At 38.9% G+C, this 18,090-nt stretch overlaps 1 protein-coding gene across 1 annotated transcript; it reads right to left on the minus strand.

Moving 5' to 3' along the window:
• Positions 1 to 8,238: 8,238 nt before the first annotated feature.
• On the minus strand, positions 8,239 to 17,359 carry LOC139480424 (fucolectin-like). Its single transcript, XM_071263491.1, has 4 exons — positions 17,293 to 17,359; positions 11,977 to 12,195; positions 9,061 to 9,273; positions 8,239 to 8,608 (listed from the first exon to the last, which is right to left on the minus strand). Exons 1-4 carry the CDS (start codon positions 17,357 to 17,359, stop codon positions 8,370 to 8,372), a joined length of 738 nt encoding a protein of 245 aa, XP_071119592.1. The 3' UTR covers positions 8,239 to 8,369.
• Between the last annotated feature and the right edge of the window lie 731 nt (positions 17,360 to 18,090).

Raw genomic sequence — 18,090 nt, forward strand, 5'->3', positions numbered from 1 at the left:
ACACTTCTGAAATTTCCCCCCGAATGAGCAACAGCGATTTTTTAAGCAATACGTTTTTTGTATTTCTGAATTGTTATATTACACTCATTTTTCAGTATGTGTGTGGTGCATTTGAGATATTAGTGTTTTTAATATGATTGTTTGCAAATAATGACTGTTTGAGGGTATTTGATATTTTGGTGACGAAATAAATAGCTAAATATTCACATTATGTGATTTAATACTCCCTTGAAGACCCGTAGTGGAAAATAAACATGCGGTGAGACGTGGCCAAATGGATCAGATAGTGGATGGAGATGTCGATGGCTTGGCTGATTGTGCGTCATCGTAGCTGACGGTGTAGGATGCAATCAAGCGATTCCCTGAGCCTGACTATCTGATCCATTATGTCTCCCTTTATGATCAACACAGCTGTGGACCAATGCTAACCGAAATATCAATTTCTTCTGACAAAGTACATCCTCTTGACCAATGGAAGCGAGCCTATAAGAAAAACAGCACAGACCCGAACGCTCATAAATGCCACATTAACTTGGGGGGCCCGGGGACGTCAGAAAGTGAGGGTCCGTCTGGCACACTCCTGTCACATTGTTGTAGTAGCACTCTATAAAGACTGGAGGCAGTACCACGGGAGGCAGGAGCTATCTAACGTGTGAACATTGCGAACCTGCACGTTCTTCCTCATGATCAGGCATTATGGAATGAACGAGTTTGGTTTATCACCGATTTGAACAGTTTCAAGGCTAGTCAGTTTACCCAAATTTTACTGCTTTTGTAAGTTTGATAGTTTCTTGTTGAACGCCGTACTCAATCTATAAGACGTTGGCCTGTAAATATTCAAGTCAGTGGTTAACATAATGGTCATCGATCCACGCTATAGGGATACGATCACATGCAATCAACCAATTCAGCGAGACTGGCCACCTGATCCATTAGCTCCAAGGTCACTTTGTGATCTCGAATATTTGAGTAGAGGTATGACGAACATGGTGACCTCCAATAATTCAGTGGAGCTGTGAGGTACATGTAAAATGACATTGATAACACACATGGTATTGGGAGTGGGACTTTTGTAAAACACAACTAAGCATTATTGGGCAATCTTTCAATTATGAACCACATTAATTCAAACTCTGGTGCATAGGGTTTCTGTAAACAAAGTGTACGTCATGGCCATTTTTCTTGTGCAGATGATGAAAGTGTTGGCTAGTCAGAACAACATTCTCCACATCGAACACACATTGTGATATGGCGGCAATATGCGGGCGTGACTAACGAAACCAAAACCAACTTTGAAAAGCTTCTGTAATGATGATAATGACTATTTACAACTCACCATGTATTGGAGACCAAGTGATTATGTAAAATAAAATAGCTGAATGAAATTCTTATTGGTTTAAATAAATCAAATTACAAAGCATTTCTGACCGATTGTCGTGTTTAGGTGAACAATTGACTTGCATTTGCATGCGCTTCTGACAGGTTTCTATTTGTCCACTACATACATTCCGTTCCTACTGCCTGACCAACGTCTGTAGCTCACTGATCATCATGGTGACAGGGGAGAAAACATCATGGGGATACACGACCTCTTGTTCACACACCAATTGTTGGAAGGACCGTTAAAAGCTGTTAATACGGATCTCATGGGATACTGTTGAACAGCACAGTGGTAGGCGGACAGATCCTTCGAATGCAAGAAGTGACAGGGTATCGAAACATCATATACACATGCACAAAAGTTAAACGCCACCCACCATATTTGTGAGCTGTTACTTTTGGCACTTAATGATGACTATTATAACGAGATGTACGATTGTTATACGCCGTATATGTAAACCTCATGTGATGCAAAAGTTGTCCCAAAGCAAGTTTATCTTGTGTTTCAAAAGAATATGAGCAGAAAGGAACTTTACCGAAGACCAGAAATTGAAGGATTATAAAACATTGAAAAACTTTTTTTGTCATGTAACTGTCATGATATCAGCAGACCATATCAGGTGTCACATAGACACCCTAGGGAGTGCAGAGTCTTTTTGCAAGACAGGAACGTCAGAAACGTGTGTATGATCCACGGACATTGACCACAGCTGAGGCAAACGGATCCATTCTTCATGAAGTGCGGCTTCAAGTCCAGTGAGATTTTGAACTGGGGGATCACGATGTCTGATCTTCCGGCCAAGAATGTCCCAGAGATGCTCAATCGGATTAAGATCCGGACTACAGGCCGGCCAAGGAACAGTGGCAATAGCTTCTTGATGAAAAATAGGCCAAAACTACCCGAGATCTGTGTGGTCTAGCACTGTCGTCAATGTAAACAGGTCTTGTCGGAAGAGGATGTTTGTCAAAATGAGGGACTACCACTGGACGAAGAACGGCATCTTGGTATTGTTGGCCATTCAGGTTTCCACGAATTGTAACCAGCGGAAGTTTGCAGCCGAAGGAAACACAACCCGAAATCATTACAGACCCCCCGCCACATGCTAAGGTCTTCTGGATGTTCCTTGGTGCAAAACGAGTGTTACGTTGCCTCCAAACACGTATTCGACCATCAACAGTTCGTAGCAGCATTCGACACTCGTCAGACCAATGGATCCTTCTCCAGTTGGCCAAGTTCCATCGACTACAGGCACGACACCATATCAGACGATTCTGCGTGTGCCTCTCAGTCAGTTGAGGACGTTTAACTGGTCTTCTGGCGTTATAACCAGCCGCTCTGAGGCTACGCCTTACGGTCATGGTCGAGAGTCTCTGATGGGTAATCCACTGCAGTCTTAAATCTGTTGAAGTGGCAAATGGATTTCGTCTGACTATCCTGAAAAGACGTCTATCCTCTCTGTTAGAGGCCTCTCTTGGCCTACCAGACCTATGCCTGTCATTGACATCACTGGTTTGACCATGTTTGACGAGTGATAACGACCCAAATGTCTTGCAATGGCCCTGCATGATATGCCAGCATTTTTCATGCCTATCAATTGCAATCTTTCAGCGTTAACTTTCTCCTCACCATGGCTGATTTTCAACCTCTATGGGAAGGGGAATCTCACACAGGAGCAAAATGCAGCCACGTGTCCGAAACTTGAATTTCACTATTTATAGGGTAGGGGAACTGCAGCAACATGTAAAGCACACTTTACTTGAGGTAACTGGACAAATTTATCGCATATTGTTTATCACATTGATGCCTACAAAATGCAATGCCAAATGAAAACTGTACAAACAAGAATTATTTTAATAGCATGGTCTAATCGATTAGATTGTAACAAAGTGGATTCTTCGAAACAATGGCATGAAGAACAATAAAGATAACTTAATAAAGGCAGCAGAATGTAATTGTATTGAACCTATTTAACTACACGAATTATTAATTTGGTTCTTGTGAGTGGGTCAAATCATTGTCTTTGACGTCGTGTGTATTTCGTAGCAATGGTTCCCGAGATCACGAGGAGCAACTTAGTAATTGTATTTGTGTGGATAACCCCTGATGCAAACATTTTAACTCATTAATTGTTCATACGTGAACACAACTATATCACGAGCATGTGTTTATGAATCATATGTCTATTTTACAAAACAACCTTTACAATTTATGCCAAAAGATTAAGGAAACATTAAGATATTTAAGTGTAAGATGGACAGAAACGTACTTGAAAGTAAGGTCACACACACTGGAAATTTCCAGTAAAAATACAGGATCATCCACATGAGGATCAGAAGACTGATGACTCAATGAGAGGAGACTGTCCCCATCCATGGCTACATTGATCTCGAACCACATTGTATATGTAGGAGCAGCAGTACTAAAGTGTGGAATTAGTTAAATGTATGTGAATGTGCATCTGGGGGTTATAATACCCATTGGGGTTATACCACCCCAAAGAGGTTTTGTAATCTTGTACCACCTTATTAAAAATTCATTGTGGCGAACACATTTCCCATTAAAGGTATGCTTTAGATCTAGATTTCATGGCCATCTAAACATGCTGGACCATCTAAATCTGTGGTTATTACTTAAACACTGTTCCATGCTGCCGGTTGTCCTTTTTTGTTATCATTGTATAAGTTACCTGTGTGATGGCACACAGTCAACAAAATCACTGTGACTGACCATCGATGCATAAAATTAACCTTGTAGTACAAGCATAGGTTCTCTTATGGCACAAATTAGTCACAAGTACAATCTTTGGCACGAAATCCACGATGTTAACTATAATAACTAACATTTCATGCAACATGAACCAAATAACTATGAAGTCAACGCTTTCTCCCTGTTGGGACCCCGGATAGCATACGTCCGTCCGGTGGGAATTGACTTGGTTGATTGCATGTCAGAGTACTCCGACAGGGTGACTCTTTCCTTATATCAGTCACTGGATTGACTGGTCACAGGCCGTCTTCTTAAAGCAGGAGTAATGCTTAGTGCAGCTTTGAACAAATAGAGAACGTCATCGCTAGAGAATGTTCTGTCTTGATTATCTGCCAAAACATGATCCATTGGCTTTAAAAGGCAAAATAGGGATTAAACATATATGAATAGGTCACTGAAAATGACGACACGCGATTCCCACAGAGAGTCATAAGAGTAAAGCTAGTAAACGTGAATATTTCTTTGCTTTGTGATAAGAGATTAAGAAATGACATTTCTGAAGCGATGCTATGATGGCAAACAATTCCAGAATGGAGATTTGAAACAATGTAGAATTTAGGATGAAGTTATGGTAATAATATATAGTGATGATACCAAGCAGTTTTTTATTTGTCAAGCGTTCGCTCGTCACGCCGAAGACCCGGGTTCGATTCCCGACATGGGTACAATGTGTGAAGCCCATTTGTGGTGTCCCCCGCCGTGATATTGCTGGAATATTGCTAAAAGCGGCGTAAAACCATACTCACTCACTCACTTTTTATTTGTCACACCACTGAAATGTGAAATGTGGGCAGGTTAACAATATCCCAGATGGCGTCTATTCTATAGCATTAAGACCAAAACGATCACAGTGACTTCAATATCACCGCTACACTGCTTCCCAAGATATTAGTGTAACCAACATATTATGGAGAACGTCATCAAGGAATACTTGCTACAGTTGAACATATCCCCAATATCTTTAACTGTATGTAACTCATCAATACCATCAGGCAATTATTCTTAGTATTTTGAAACTGTATTGATGTCCACCATTGATCAGGTGTTTACAGTGTTCCAGTCACCGCCGTGCTAAAGCTGGAATATTGATGACAGCAGGGCAAAACAAGCAGAACAAATAAGGCAATATTAGTAAATATACGATACCAACCAGCTCATTGAGTAATAGATTTTTATTATGCCATTAAAAAAATACCTGGAAAACAACATGACAATTAAGTTATCAGAAGATAATAAATACACAATAAAACAAAAAAGTCCAGAAAATAACCAGTCTCGATTTTCTGCCAAAAAGATTCCATTGAGCGTAAAAGGGAAATATGTCTCAAAAACATAAATGTCACCAGGTTTTCGCGAAGATGGAAAGCATATCCTGCCCTCACGGTAGAACCCGCCACTCACTCACACAATTTGCACAGAAAGTAAGTGTATGTGTGTTGCCTGACGCAGCACTACTGCAAGATTCCTTGATGCGACGACAGTCTGTAAACAAAGCGTACAATCGAGTGATCAATAATTTCTATATGTCTGTATGTTTGTCCATAATTTAATGAACATATTGTTCTTAAACCGATGGCCTACATAACGTCATTGAACATTATAACTATCATAATTATATAGACAACTCTGATGTATATGCTTGAGTTCACATTCAGACGTGTGATGTCGAGCCAGATATGTCCCAAATCTGTGAAAAATATTTATCCCAGGCTTATCCTGCCCAGAACATACATATGAAATATTGACAAAGTTGACATCTATGAAACGTATCTACCAGAGACAGGTAAAACAACCCTCTAGTGTCAATCCTTCAAAAGCCTTTGCAATAGTCAGTGAGATATAGTTGTTTTAAACAATAATTTGAAAAAGACAAATATACACAAGCTGTTTGAATCGGTTTAGATAAATGTGTTATTCATGGCTGCAGGACACAAAGATATAAACATGATACATTACACCAACGTGATCAATGGTAGCAGGTTTATGAGAGTAAGTAAATGTGTGAGGTGGAGGTTTAAACAAACCCACTTGTGTCACGGCGAGGTTGATGTGGGAGGAATGTTCGAGCAGCTCTTTACCATTTAAAACTCTTAGGTGAAACCGACGAGCAAGGTATGGTGCTTTATGTATTAATATGTGAGGAGTACACCTGATTTAATAAGTATTTCCGGGATTTTTTCACAAAAGCTTTGAGGTAAACGTTTACATTAATCGTTTTCTCAAGAAAAGAAAGTTAATGCGCAGCATTACTTTGAAACACTTATTTTTTAATCTCATTTATATATAGATTTACATATAAAGGTGTATCGATGATCAGATAATGTTCACGTGAACAAGCTTCTGATATATAAATGATCTTCAGTGACGGTCAAATATTCAGAGAGATGAACATACAAATCTACTTGACTTTTGGAAGTACAACTGGAACTGAAAAATGTGCTTCACGATAAGAGATCTAGAATTGAGTCCGGCGTCATCATTTCCGAAACGAAGCAGTGGTGGCAAACGGGTCCAGTTTTGAGATTTGATAACGTATAGAATTTTGGAATAGGCCGTGAAACGAACAACCCAACAGCAATATTGATCAGTACTTGAATTCACGACCGTGATCAGTTTAGTAATTGTATTTTGCCATTACACGAACACGGTAATACAAAAATGTGTAGATACGAGCTTTGAAAGTTCCCGCTTATTTTTCTGACACATCCTAAGGCCTCAGCAAAGTCACAAAGTCTACATTCATCTTTCAAATCAGCGAAAGTGTTTAGATATGTTTACAAGGTACACATAAGAACACAAGCATATATTTCGTCAATATAGAGAAATTATACAGATCTGTATATTTAAAACGATGGGCTGAAATATTGCCGATGTGACGTAAAGCATAAACGCACTCACTCACTCACTTAAGAATTGACCTTCACTTTGTGTGAGTTCATTGGAGTATGAACCTTCATAGAGTGAGGGCCAAACTGTATGAACGTCGGAGCTTGCGACAACGTTCATACAATGTTTGGCCCTCACTCTATGAAGGTTCATACTCCAATGAATTCACACAAAGTGAAGGTCAATTCTTGTAATTTTTTATCACAATTTCTTACCCCATAGGATGTAGGCCAAGATCTAAACACAATTTTATTTAGTACATGTGACTTCATGTTTACACGGACAGCCATACAACAACCAGCTACATTGCCCAGTAAAATAGTTCCTCAAAAAGAGAGGTGACATGGGCGTATGGATACACAACATGCTGTTCAGAAACATCTTACGCAGCACATGTATTCAAATCATATCCTCATTAGATGAGAAAGGTCTGTAAAGAACTGCCTCAGTAAGTCAGTCACAATGACAGCGCGTCGTAATATATTTACATCAAGTACAAGACGTCAAAATGGCAGACATTTCCGAAGTTGTTAATGAACCTGTGACGGTTATATGTGTTAGTCATCATTGGTCAACTGGCCGATCATTGAAAGGTGAATAAAGATGCGTCAAACAAACACTAAGGTAAATTCATAGATTGCTGGAGACGGTCAATGTCAGCCTAGACACGGATCAAGTCGATACTACGATAGTTTAGATGTGCATTTCTTCGTTTGTTCATTAGGATAGGCCGCAGCGAGGATATTCGTGAACAATCATGCAGTCACCTTCTCTGACATTTCTCAACGTATACTGAAACGCTGAGACCAAGAATAAAGGTTCTAAATGATCAGAAAGAACGTATGTATGTTTTCGTGGTAGGGAATTCCCAGGGGTTTCCCCAGGAATGTGGAAGTAGTCCGTTAGTGTTACGTCATTTCAAGAACACGGTCTCGTGAAAAACGTATGAACGTCAAAGTGTGTTGTTCATACACTTATGAACGTCAATTTCGCGGTCAGGTGACCGACCTCTCGTCCAATGGAAAAGCCGTATATCGTGTAAACTTCAAATTAAAAAATTATTGTATATTGAATACCATGTTTCCCCATGACTTATTCAACATCTGTTCATAAACATATGGCTTGCATAACGTCATTGAGCATATTAACACAATCATAGAAATAACATCGATATGTTTGAGATTTCACATTTAGGTGTGTGATGTTGGATTAAGTAAGTCCCAAACCTGACAAAATTCCGTAGTCACAGGCCTATCCTGACTAGATAAATCATATTAAATATATACAAAGTTGGCATTTATGAAACATAATCAGCAGAGACAGGATAAACAGCCCTTTAACAAAATGTGCCGAAGTCCCAGCCAGCTGCCGTGGAAGAAGCGGAAGTTTCCTGTCCACTTCCTGTCTGACATTCTCCAGTCAGTCTGTTGAAGTTGAAGAACAGACAGTTGTGGAGTCTGTAACAGTTGATGCTGCACTCCACGAGACTTGAGGCATTACCACGTAGCATGGTGATAGAGGAGTCATTCAGTTTGTGGCCTTCTTTCACTTGTACCTTACTCCTCAAGCATCCACCTGTAATTATCAATTCGTATACAAGCTTGTATATCTAATGACTCATTGTGCCATTCAGCAAACTTCCAGCTCAGTCATGGAAATATGTTCACCAGGACATTCTGAACCAGTTTCTGAAGAACACTGATCGATGACACTCAGGACACACAGCCAGGAGCGTCCCACCCGTTCCCAATCATAGCATTATTTTATTGGGACTTATGTTACTTGTTAGTTAACGTTGATGTGATACAAGTAGTATGAACACCCCAGGTAATAGTATCCTTAATAGTTACCTAAATTTCACTGTGGTCAAACTTTTTTTAAGAATAACATTTATTCTGATGTTACATTTTTTCATTGTCTCGATCCTGACAGTGAAATAAAATACCTTTCGATTTTGTGAAAGAAACATTTCGTCCTGTCTCAAGGGAAGTTTAAATATCCGAGAGTGCCATTAATATATGCCTCACCTATTTTCTGTCCAAACACCTGCATCTCACACATCATCATGTTAGCAGAGGAGGAAACTTTTACATATCTGGCAATGACCTCCTGTTCACAAGGCACAGTCTTGGATTGACCTGTGAAATTGCCGAGTTGGTTGACGCAGACTTTCGGGGATGATAGAGGACAGAGTGTAGGATGCAGATCAAAGCCGACGATTTTAAAAAGATCTGTGCGACCTAAAACACCATATCAATCATACAGCAATACTACGGAGTGTATCTAGAGCACATAGTTTCACCTGAATTCCTCCCGATTGTAGGTCGTTATCTGAATACTGACCTGTGACCAAAAGTACATGTATGTCCGATGCAATTCCCTATTTTGAGTGGTACCATACGTTCCCATGCTATTATAGCTGAAAATAGCCTTACCGTTGCGTGTGTTTGTGAGGGGTGACCTAGTATCATGGTATCAGCATTATTTGATAGCAATTCATAAACACATGCTTGTTTGTTTGTTGTTTAACGCCGCAGTCAGCAATAGTCCAGCTATATATGACGATGGTCTGTACAAGAAAAGAGTCTGGACCAGACAATCCAGTGATTGACATCATGAGCATCGATCCACGCAATTGGGGTACGATGACATGCATCAACCAAGTCAGAGAGCCTGACCACCCGATCCCGTTAGTCGCCTTTTACGACAAGCATAGTCGATGGGTTGATGAAGACATATTCTACCCCGGAATCTTCACAGGTCCATTAACATACAGACAGACAGATATATTTGTATAAAGGCCAACTGACCAATTTTACATAGTGAATACATTATATATTTTTGTCTAAGAGTTATAGCTATGGGCAACAGTTAAACAGTTGAATATTTCTTCATCAAATTCGGCATTTATATCACTTAAATGGTGTAGTTGTGACTTTTCCTATTTTGGAATTTTTCCAATTGTTTTGTTTTCCAATTTTCATGAAAGCATGCTGGACATAAGCTAACTTTGTGACTGATTTTTGTTTCCGGAGCAGAAATCCGAAACTGTTAAAAATTTCTTCATCAAACTTTGCATTTATATCACACAAGCGGTGAAGTCGTGCCTTTTGCTATTTAGGAATTTTAGAATTTTTTATGTTTCCATGGCAACAAGTTGGACTTAGCTTCTATAAGGGTGGTGTTCATTTCCGGAGCATAACTCGAAAACCGTTAAATACTTTCTTACAAAACTTTGCATATCTACCAGGCACATACTGAACTGGTGCCTTTTAATATTTAGGAATTTTTATTCATTTTATTTTTTTACGTTTCCATGGCAACAAGTTGGACTTAGGTTCTGTAGGGTAGAGTTCGTTTCCGGAGCATAACTCAAAACCTATTCAAAACTTTCTTACAAAGCTTTGCATGTCTATCAGACTCTTGCTGAACTGGTGCCTTTTGCTATTTAGGAATTTAAGAAATGTTTATTTTGTACGTTTACATGGTAACAAGTTGGACTTGGGTTCTATAAGGGTGGTGTTCGTTTCCGGAGCGTAACTCAAAAACTGTCAAATACTTTCTTACAAAACTTTGCATGTCTACCAGGCACATACTGAACTGGTGCCTGTTGCTATTTAGGAATTTTATATTTTCATATTTTTTTCGTTTCCATGGCATAAAGTTGGATTTAAGTTCTAATTTAGGTTGGATTCACTGATTGAGTATAACAAATAAACTGTTAAATATTTCCTTGCCAAACATTGCATGTCTATACATAAGGTATATACTGAACTGGTGCCATTTGATATTAAGGAGTTTTAGAAATGTTTATTTTAGAATTTCAATTGCAGCTATTTTGACATGGGCCAAGAGAAATGTTTGGTAAGTTACCTGGGTTGGGACCACAACGTGTTTAAATGGGCGGGGGACTATAACGTGTTAAAATGGGCGGGGGATATAGATGACTTCATTGACTATAAGCTTGTTTAGTTAATGTGTACCCGAGAAGATTCTGGGGTAGAATAGGTCTTCAGCAACCCATGCTTGCCGTAAAAGGCGCCTAACGGGATCGGGTGGTCAGGCTCGCTGACTTGGTTGATACATGTCATCGGTCCCAATTGCATAGATCGATGCTCATGATATCAATCACTGGATTGTCTGGTCCAGACTCGATTATTTACAGACCGCCGTCATATAGCTGAAATATTGCTGAGTGCTGCGTTAAACAACAAACAAACAAACAAACAAACCAAAGTTATTGTGTTTTGTAATTTGTCATTTGTATGCATAAAAAAAAAACACAGAAAGAAACACACTTGTTTTACTTTCCATTTCATATGGATGCGACCATGGTGGATCTTTTGTGGGTAAACAATGTATGCTTCTTCAAGAACATTCAACTCTTGACTCATTACATACAGAATTGCACTTTTTACTTGTGGTTACTTTACAGACAGCTGCCGGGGGATATGTCATCTTTCTGACGACTCTTGTTTGAGAAAGCTTACATTAAAATTTTGGAAAGTTAATCATTGTATCATTGTTGGATAACTGACAGAGTCTTTCTAAACAAAAATAATGAAGATTAACTGTCTTTGGGATAAACATTTCCCGCCGACTTGCATAAGGAGGACGGTTCTATACTACATGAAGTTCATCCTCAATTACAAGACAGTGTTTACATAAGACGGCATCATCCTCAATATTGGCAACACCCTACGAAAAAGTTCAATACCAAGGGTATTTTGTCCATTTCTAATTCACACGATCACGGAATAGTCGTAAATGGACTTCTTCTTTCAGAAGAGATTTCTTAAAATTATGGAAATGTTTTATTGCTTATATTTACTTTTATATGCACAAAATATTATTTATATTTGCCCCCTTTCAACCTTTCTGGAGATAAGTTGTACTAATTCAAGGAGGCTAGACTGTAATGTATGCTAATCTTCCCAACTTACCCAGGACGTCTGTTCTCTTGAAAACAGTGATCCTCGAAATATTGTACACATGAAGAAGATCCACCATCCACCAGTCGTTGCCAGCACTTGTGTGCATACAACGGTCAGTATGGTAGTTTCCTCCTGTTACACCATCCACAGCATAGGACGAGACAGCATTGTGGTACGTGCTGGACTGAATGGTTGGTTTGCCTTGAGCTATATTTGTCTGAACGGGCACTGTAAAATATAGAATACATTTCCAAATAAAACGTACATGACAATGAAAAGTTTCAATATGGCTTCCGATAGTGCTAACGTATGTGACTAACCGTATTGTTTTACAAATATATTGTCATTCGCTGGGATATCAATGAATGAATACGTTTCTGGATAAGTATCACCTTTTTCTTCAATCCCAAATTCTAAAAAGCCCTGTGCCATTTGGAATGGTGATTTGGATAGATCATCAGTCATATAATAAGCACAATCAATATTCATCAGCTGGAACAGCTTCGATTTAAATACTATTTCAGTTTTAAAGGCATGGCCAAGACCCATGATACTAGTGATAGGTGTCTCCATATCTAACTGTTTCAAAATCTATTTAGGATACATACATTAAAGATGAAAGGACGAATCACCGTGGCAAAACCTCTAATTGCAGTCATCTCTTGACCTGACGTTTCCATTGTCCCTATTGAATAAATTCTTTATATTATATATTTGCTTAGTTAACCACAATGTCAGTTTAATACCGTTGTATTTCTAGGATTAAAAAACTTAGTCTTTGTGATCCGTCCTTCCCAATTTCGTTTTCAAGCAGTGATATGCATGCCACACTGTTACACGTAACCTTAAACTGCAACTCAGCCACTCGCTTGATAGCTTCACAGGTGTTAGCTGATCTTAACTAAATATAAAGCACAAATACAATCCACAAGACCTGTTGCCTGTGTTGCAGTTCTTAAATATTTTTCTTTCCTGACAAGCAGCAGACTCTCTGCACTTGTACTGAGCGTTCGTTATTCAAAATTAACATATCGTTTTAGTTTTAAAAAAGTCTAGTTTAAAGTTTAGTTTAAATCGTGTCACTGGGTTTTCTGGTGAATCACTTGATTGTCTGGTTTGTTTACAAGCCGACGTTGTACGGCAGTGCGAGTACAGCCGTGTGACGCCAAGCAAAAAAAAACGACGTTATTTGTATGAAGATTCTGAGAGTGGCGGGTACTCACCGATACAGCAGGTCATGCTTACCCTTTTCGCGACCACCTGGTGTCAATGATTTTCAGTGTTTCATTCCTTTAATTCTTACCCCTTCTTTTACTTTATACGCCCAATGTCATCCCGTTTTGGTGGATAATCGAAACTGGTTAGTGTCTGGCATTGAGGTTTTATATTTACTTCAGCTGGGAATAAGATTACCAGGATGACCAGGATACCAGGATGGACAGACAACACATGATGAGGAAAGCAATGAGACAGGAAGCGAATCAAACAGGATTAAAATACATTGGTGGTTGATTATTGCTAAATGAGTTGAAATAAAGCAGTTGTTGTTCATAAATTGTGTCCACTTTGTCATCCCCTCCAAACAATACTGATATAAGAAGCCAAACTATCCAAGTTTGCCTTTAGATTTGGTTGGTTGGTTTGTTGTTTAACGCAGCACTCAGCAATATTCCTGCTATATGACGGCGGTCTGTAGATAATCGAGTCTGGACCAGACAATCCAGTGATTGATATCATGAGCATCGATCCATGCAATTGGGATCGATGACATGCATCAACAAAGTCAGCGAGCCTGACCACCCGATCCCGTTAGTCGCCTTTTGCGACAAGCATAGTCACCTTTTACGTAAACCTGAATGCAATTAAATCCAAACTTGTCAGAGTATAACGGAAACCTTCGATCCGTAACATCATTCAAAGACTTAACATGTCAGTCGTGATCATGTTTGACTAATGATGGGAACGATTGCTGATAACATGGAGAATGTGAATGTTGCAAAATCTCCGCCATATATCGACGGTAACAACAATGTTATATTCTTTTCATATTATATTCTTAAACAAGGTGGGCAGATTATGTTACTATTGTAGGTGTAGTAAGCTTATGATCATGTTCGTCTTCATTAAAATGATATGATTCAAGTGTTACATTGGTGTAAGGTTTGATTACAACATTGCTTCTTATCCATAAAAAGTTCACGTGAGCATGTTTTTTCTGAATGTCTATCAAATATGAATTGTCACTGCAAGAGAATAACCAGTCAAGATTATCTGCCGAAACAGATTATATTGGACGTTAAATCCAAAATACTGATCAAATTATATGAAAGGATCACTGACAATCAGTGATGACAAAAGATGTTAGCGACAAGTGTAAGCATGCCTGTTCTACGGGTAGCACCTGCCATTGACACAAGTACAAGAGGACAAAGATTGAAACTGGTAATTTTTATTTTATTTTTGAAAAATCCCAAACTATGAAAAGGCACCAGTTCATCACCAGTGCATGCCAAGTTTGGTGAAGAAGTATAGTACACTTCAAGGAATACCGCCATTTCCAGCCTAAGTCAAAGATGTTGGCGTCAATACGCGAAATATATCTGTTGGGAAAATCCAAAGCTATCAAAAAGACACAGTTTACCACTACATCTATCTGATTGCGAGGTCTGGTGAAGAAATATTGTGCGGTTTCAAACTCTGCTCTAGAACTATTGCCATTTCTAGCCAAAGTCAAAGTTGCAGCAATTGAAACTGGAAATTATATTTTGTACCAAAAGGCGCCATTTCCCGCCTGTCAAAGCTGTTGCCTTCGGAAGCGCTGAAGGGCCATGAATAGGAGCAAAAAGTATTTACATATCGTGCCCCCGAGATACGTGTGCGCACGATGTAGTATCATGTTCAAACGCAATACCATACCGTGCGCACAAAATGAACTGACATCATTGGGACAAATGCATTATATCATGTGTACAAAGTATTTTACCGTGCACAAAGTGTGCAAGCACGATAACAATGCTTCGACCTCAATTGTATTCTGCTCATGCTACACATAAAGTTACGTTACATGTAGTCCTTGTAAGTGGCTGGCAAAGTCTACTTTAAAGTTTGTCGCCCAGTGCGTCGCCGTACATTGTTGTCTAAAACTCAACAAAAGCTCCATATAGAGGTCAATAACATGCAAACGAGTAGAGGATATTTTGTGCTAATGTAAAACCATGAAAATACTCCAATGTCTGTCAATGAAAGTAGGTGATTTAAGTGGCAAGAACATTTCCGAAAAAAATGAAGCTCCCAAATGCAACCTTATAACAATCATGAAGCACGTACAGCACGTGCAAGGGTTGGTATGCCAGATTTGCCTCGGTTGTGACGCATATTGTTTTATTAAAAGCAAACGCTCAAAGACGCTTCATTAATCTCATTTAATCCTTGGCTCGCATATTTGGTTGATGTATGTCATTGTATCCCTATTGCCTGGTGTGCGAGCTCAGCCAATGTTAGCGCTTACAGATGGACACTAAGCCTCGATTCCACACAACATATAAATATATTCCATGCTAAAAGTAAGCCCCATAGAGACGTCACAATCCCTGTCACAGGAAGTGACAAATCCTGGGCTGTATCCTACCTCTTTTTATTACAATTCCTATACAAACATGTTATGCATTCATATATTTCACATGTCCACATATGTCAATGTATGAACATAATACCAACATAAAACCCATCCATACACTGTATAGATTGAAAACATGTTTGTTGAAGTCACGTGACATCAAAATGTTCTCTTATAGGGTAAAAGTCATTCACAAAAGTACGGGTTTCATATGTCTCATGAAGAGGAGGGACTAATTACCACGTTTCCTGCAATCATTGATAATTCAGCTTCCTAAATCCATCTGAAAATAGGTGGAGCTACAACTGTAAACATGTTTTATTTGGATAAATGACATCCCAAGATTCCCCCTCGAAGTGACCAAGAAGTCCCACACAGAATGTCCAGGAAAATAAATAATTCTGGCACCTTACTGATAGCATCACATTCCACTAACAGATGTGTTACTTTAGGTCAGTTCAACACCATTTGTTTCAATTTGTCTTGACTGATATGTCATTGAGGGTCTAATGTGTGGGGGTCTAAATAGATGATTTACAGGTTTAGGGGTGTGACATTTGGTTCCTTCTGTCTTAAGCTGTATGGACACAGTTTGGCAATGTTATCACACTGAGCATACATCTCAAATCTTTATTGGTTTGTTAGTTATGATTAGGAATAGGAACCCTTCACAGCATCGGAAGTAGTCAAGAGTTTTAGTCACGTGGCCTCTATCAGTAAACTATTGGCTCAAACTGTAGCAGAATGTCATTGCTACTTTTGTGGATTATTCCATTTGGAATCTACCGTATGCTCAATCAGGGATAAACTGTGTGTTCCAAGTGCTATTGTCTTGGCACCTACTTGGAATACCAAACTCGGTGTTTATCGTCATCATGCGACTTCCAAATGACACAACTGGAAATTTGTCAAGGTATAACTGGAGTACTGTTAAAATCGGCGTCAAACCTAACTCACTCACTCTTTTCATTGTGCTAGCCCATGCAGACCCTGTCAGGTAACTACGATTGGAAAATTTACCAAAGATGGTCCTAATCATGACATTAATAAACCATATCACTCAGAAGAAAAAAATCCATTACTATTCAGTGAATATATTTCGTACCATGGAACAATAATAAAACAAATATAACAGTGTAGTGAAAAGACGTCTGTCTATCCAGTTGGCAGAGACTAGAGAGTGAATTTGTCGTCTATTAGCAAAAAGAAAGTTGTAGAATCTGTCGGATAATTCTAAAGTATTCAGGAAATACTACTAATCTGACCGACCACTTGACAAGACGGCACCCAGATAGTTGTATTAAAATGTTTTTGAGGGGTCAATTTGAACTTGTTTTCTTTTCATTTCTTGTTTTCTTTACAAATAGTATCAGAAAGTTATAATTATTTTGATGGTGTCAGTCAAAATGCTGAAATATATGCTGCTAAAGCCTGCTATAATTGCAAGTGAAAAGTGAAAACAATAGTACCGCAATAGTACTGCAATAGTATCGCAATAGTTGTTTTAACTATCGCAATAGTATCGCAATAGTCAAAAATGCCTCAATAGTCACCCCTATTATCTAAGACCGCTGTAATATTGCGGAGTGCGGCGTTAAGCAACAAACCATCCATCAACATAGAGGTTACGTTGAGGCTTTATAAAACCTCTAATTTCTGAGTAACGTTACATATTCAACTTGAGAGCAAAGACATAGCCTATTGCGTACCTGTTACCTCCAAGGAGGAAAGGTGGAAACACACGATGGTATACAGCAGGTTTGTCAAGGATGTCATGTCTGCGTCGATTCTGCGTTGTCACTGATCTGGGAGCACCTCATTCAGCAGATGTATTTGTTTCTGATCGCTATATGGCTGAAATAATGCGACGGCAAATTTTAATCCACACACTCTCTGTTTCTGTAGAAAAATATAGAATAATCAGGATGTAAGCTATGTGAGGAAAGCAATTACGTTAAGAGTTGTAAACAGATCCATACTATTAGAATGGATGCTTTTTATCATCAATCAATAGTAGAACCGATCCTTCCTTTGGACCGAAACAAACTCTAAAATAATTAGCAGAGGAATAAGTATTGCATGACACTTCTGAAATTTCACGCCGATTGAGCAACAGTGATTTTTTAAGCAATACGTTTTTTGTATTTCTGAATTGTTATGTTACACTCATTTTTCAGTATGTGTGTGGTGCATTTGATATATTAATGTTTTTAATATGATTGTTTTGCAAATAATGAACTGTCAGAAGGTATTTGATATTTTGGTGACGAAATAAATAGCTAGATATTCACATTTTCTGATTTAATACTCCCTTGAAGACCCGTGGTGGAAGATAAACATGCCGTGAGACGTGGCCAAATGGATCAGATAGTGGAATGCGATGTCGATGGCTTGGCTGATTGTGCGTCATCGTACCTGACGGTGTAGGATGCAATCAAGCGATTCACTGAGCCTGACTATCTGATCCATTATGTCTCCCCTTACGATCAACACAGCTGTGGACCAAT

This window comes from Haliotis cracherodii, unplaced genomic scaffold, assembly GCF_022045235.1.
Source record: "Haliotis cracherodii isolate W230 unplaced genomic scaffold, xgHalCrac1.p SCAF_4, whole genome shotgun sequence".
Lineage (NCBI taxonomy): Eukaryota > Metazoa > Mollusca > Gastropoda > Lepetellida > Haliotidae > Haliotis > Haliotis cracherodii.

Excerpts from the sequence above, each read along its gene's own strand:
- LOC139480424 (XM_071263491.1), bottom strand. The coding sequence starts at position 17,359 with ATGACATCCTTGACAAACCTGCTGTATACCATCGTGTGTTTCCACCTT. Across the intron at positions 12,196-17,292 it reads TTCCTCCTTGGAGGTAACAG|TGCCCGTTCAGACAAATATA; the intron begins GTACGCAATAGG and ends TATATTTTACAG. Across the intron at positions 9,274-11,976 it reads CAAGAGAACAGACGTCCTGG|GTCGCACAGATCTTTTTAAA; the intron begins GTAAGTTGGGAA and ends ATGGTGTTTTAG.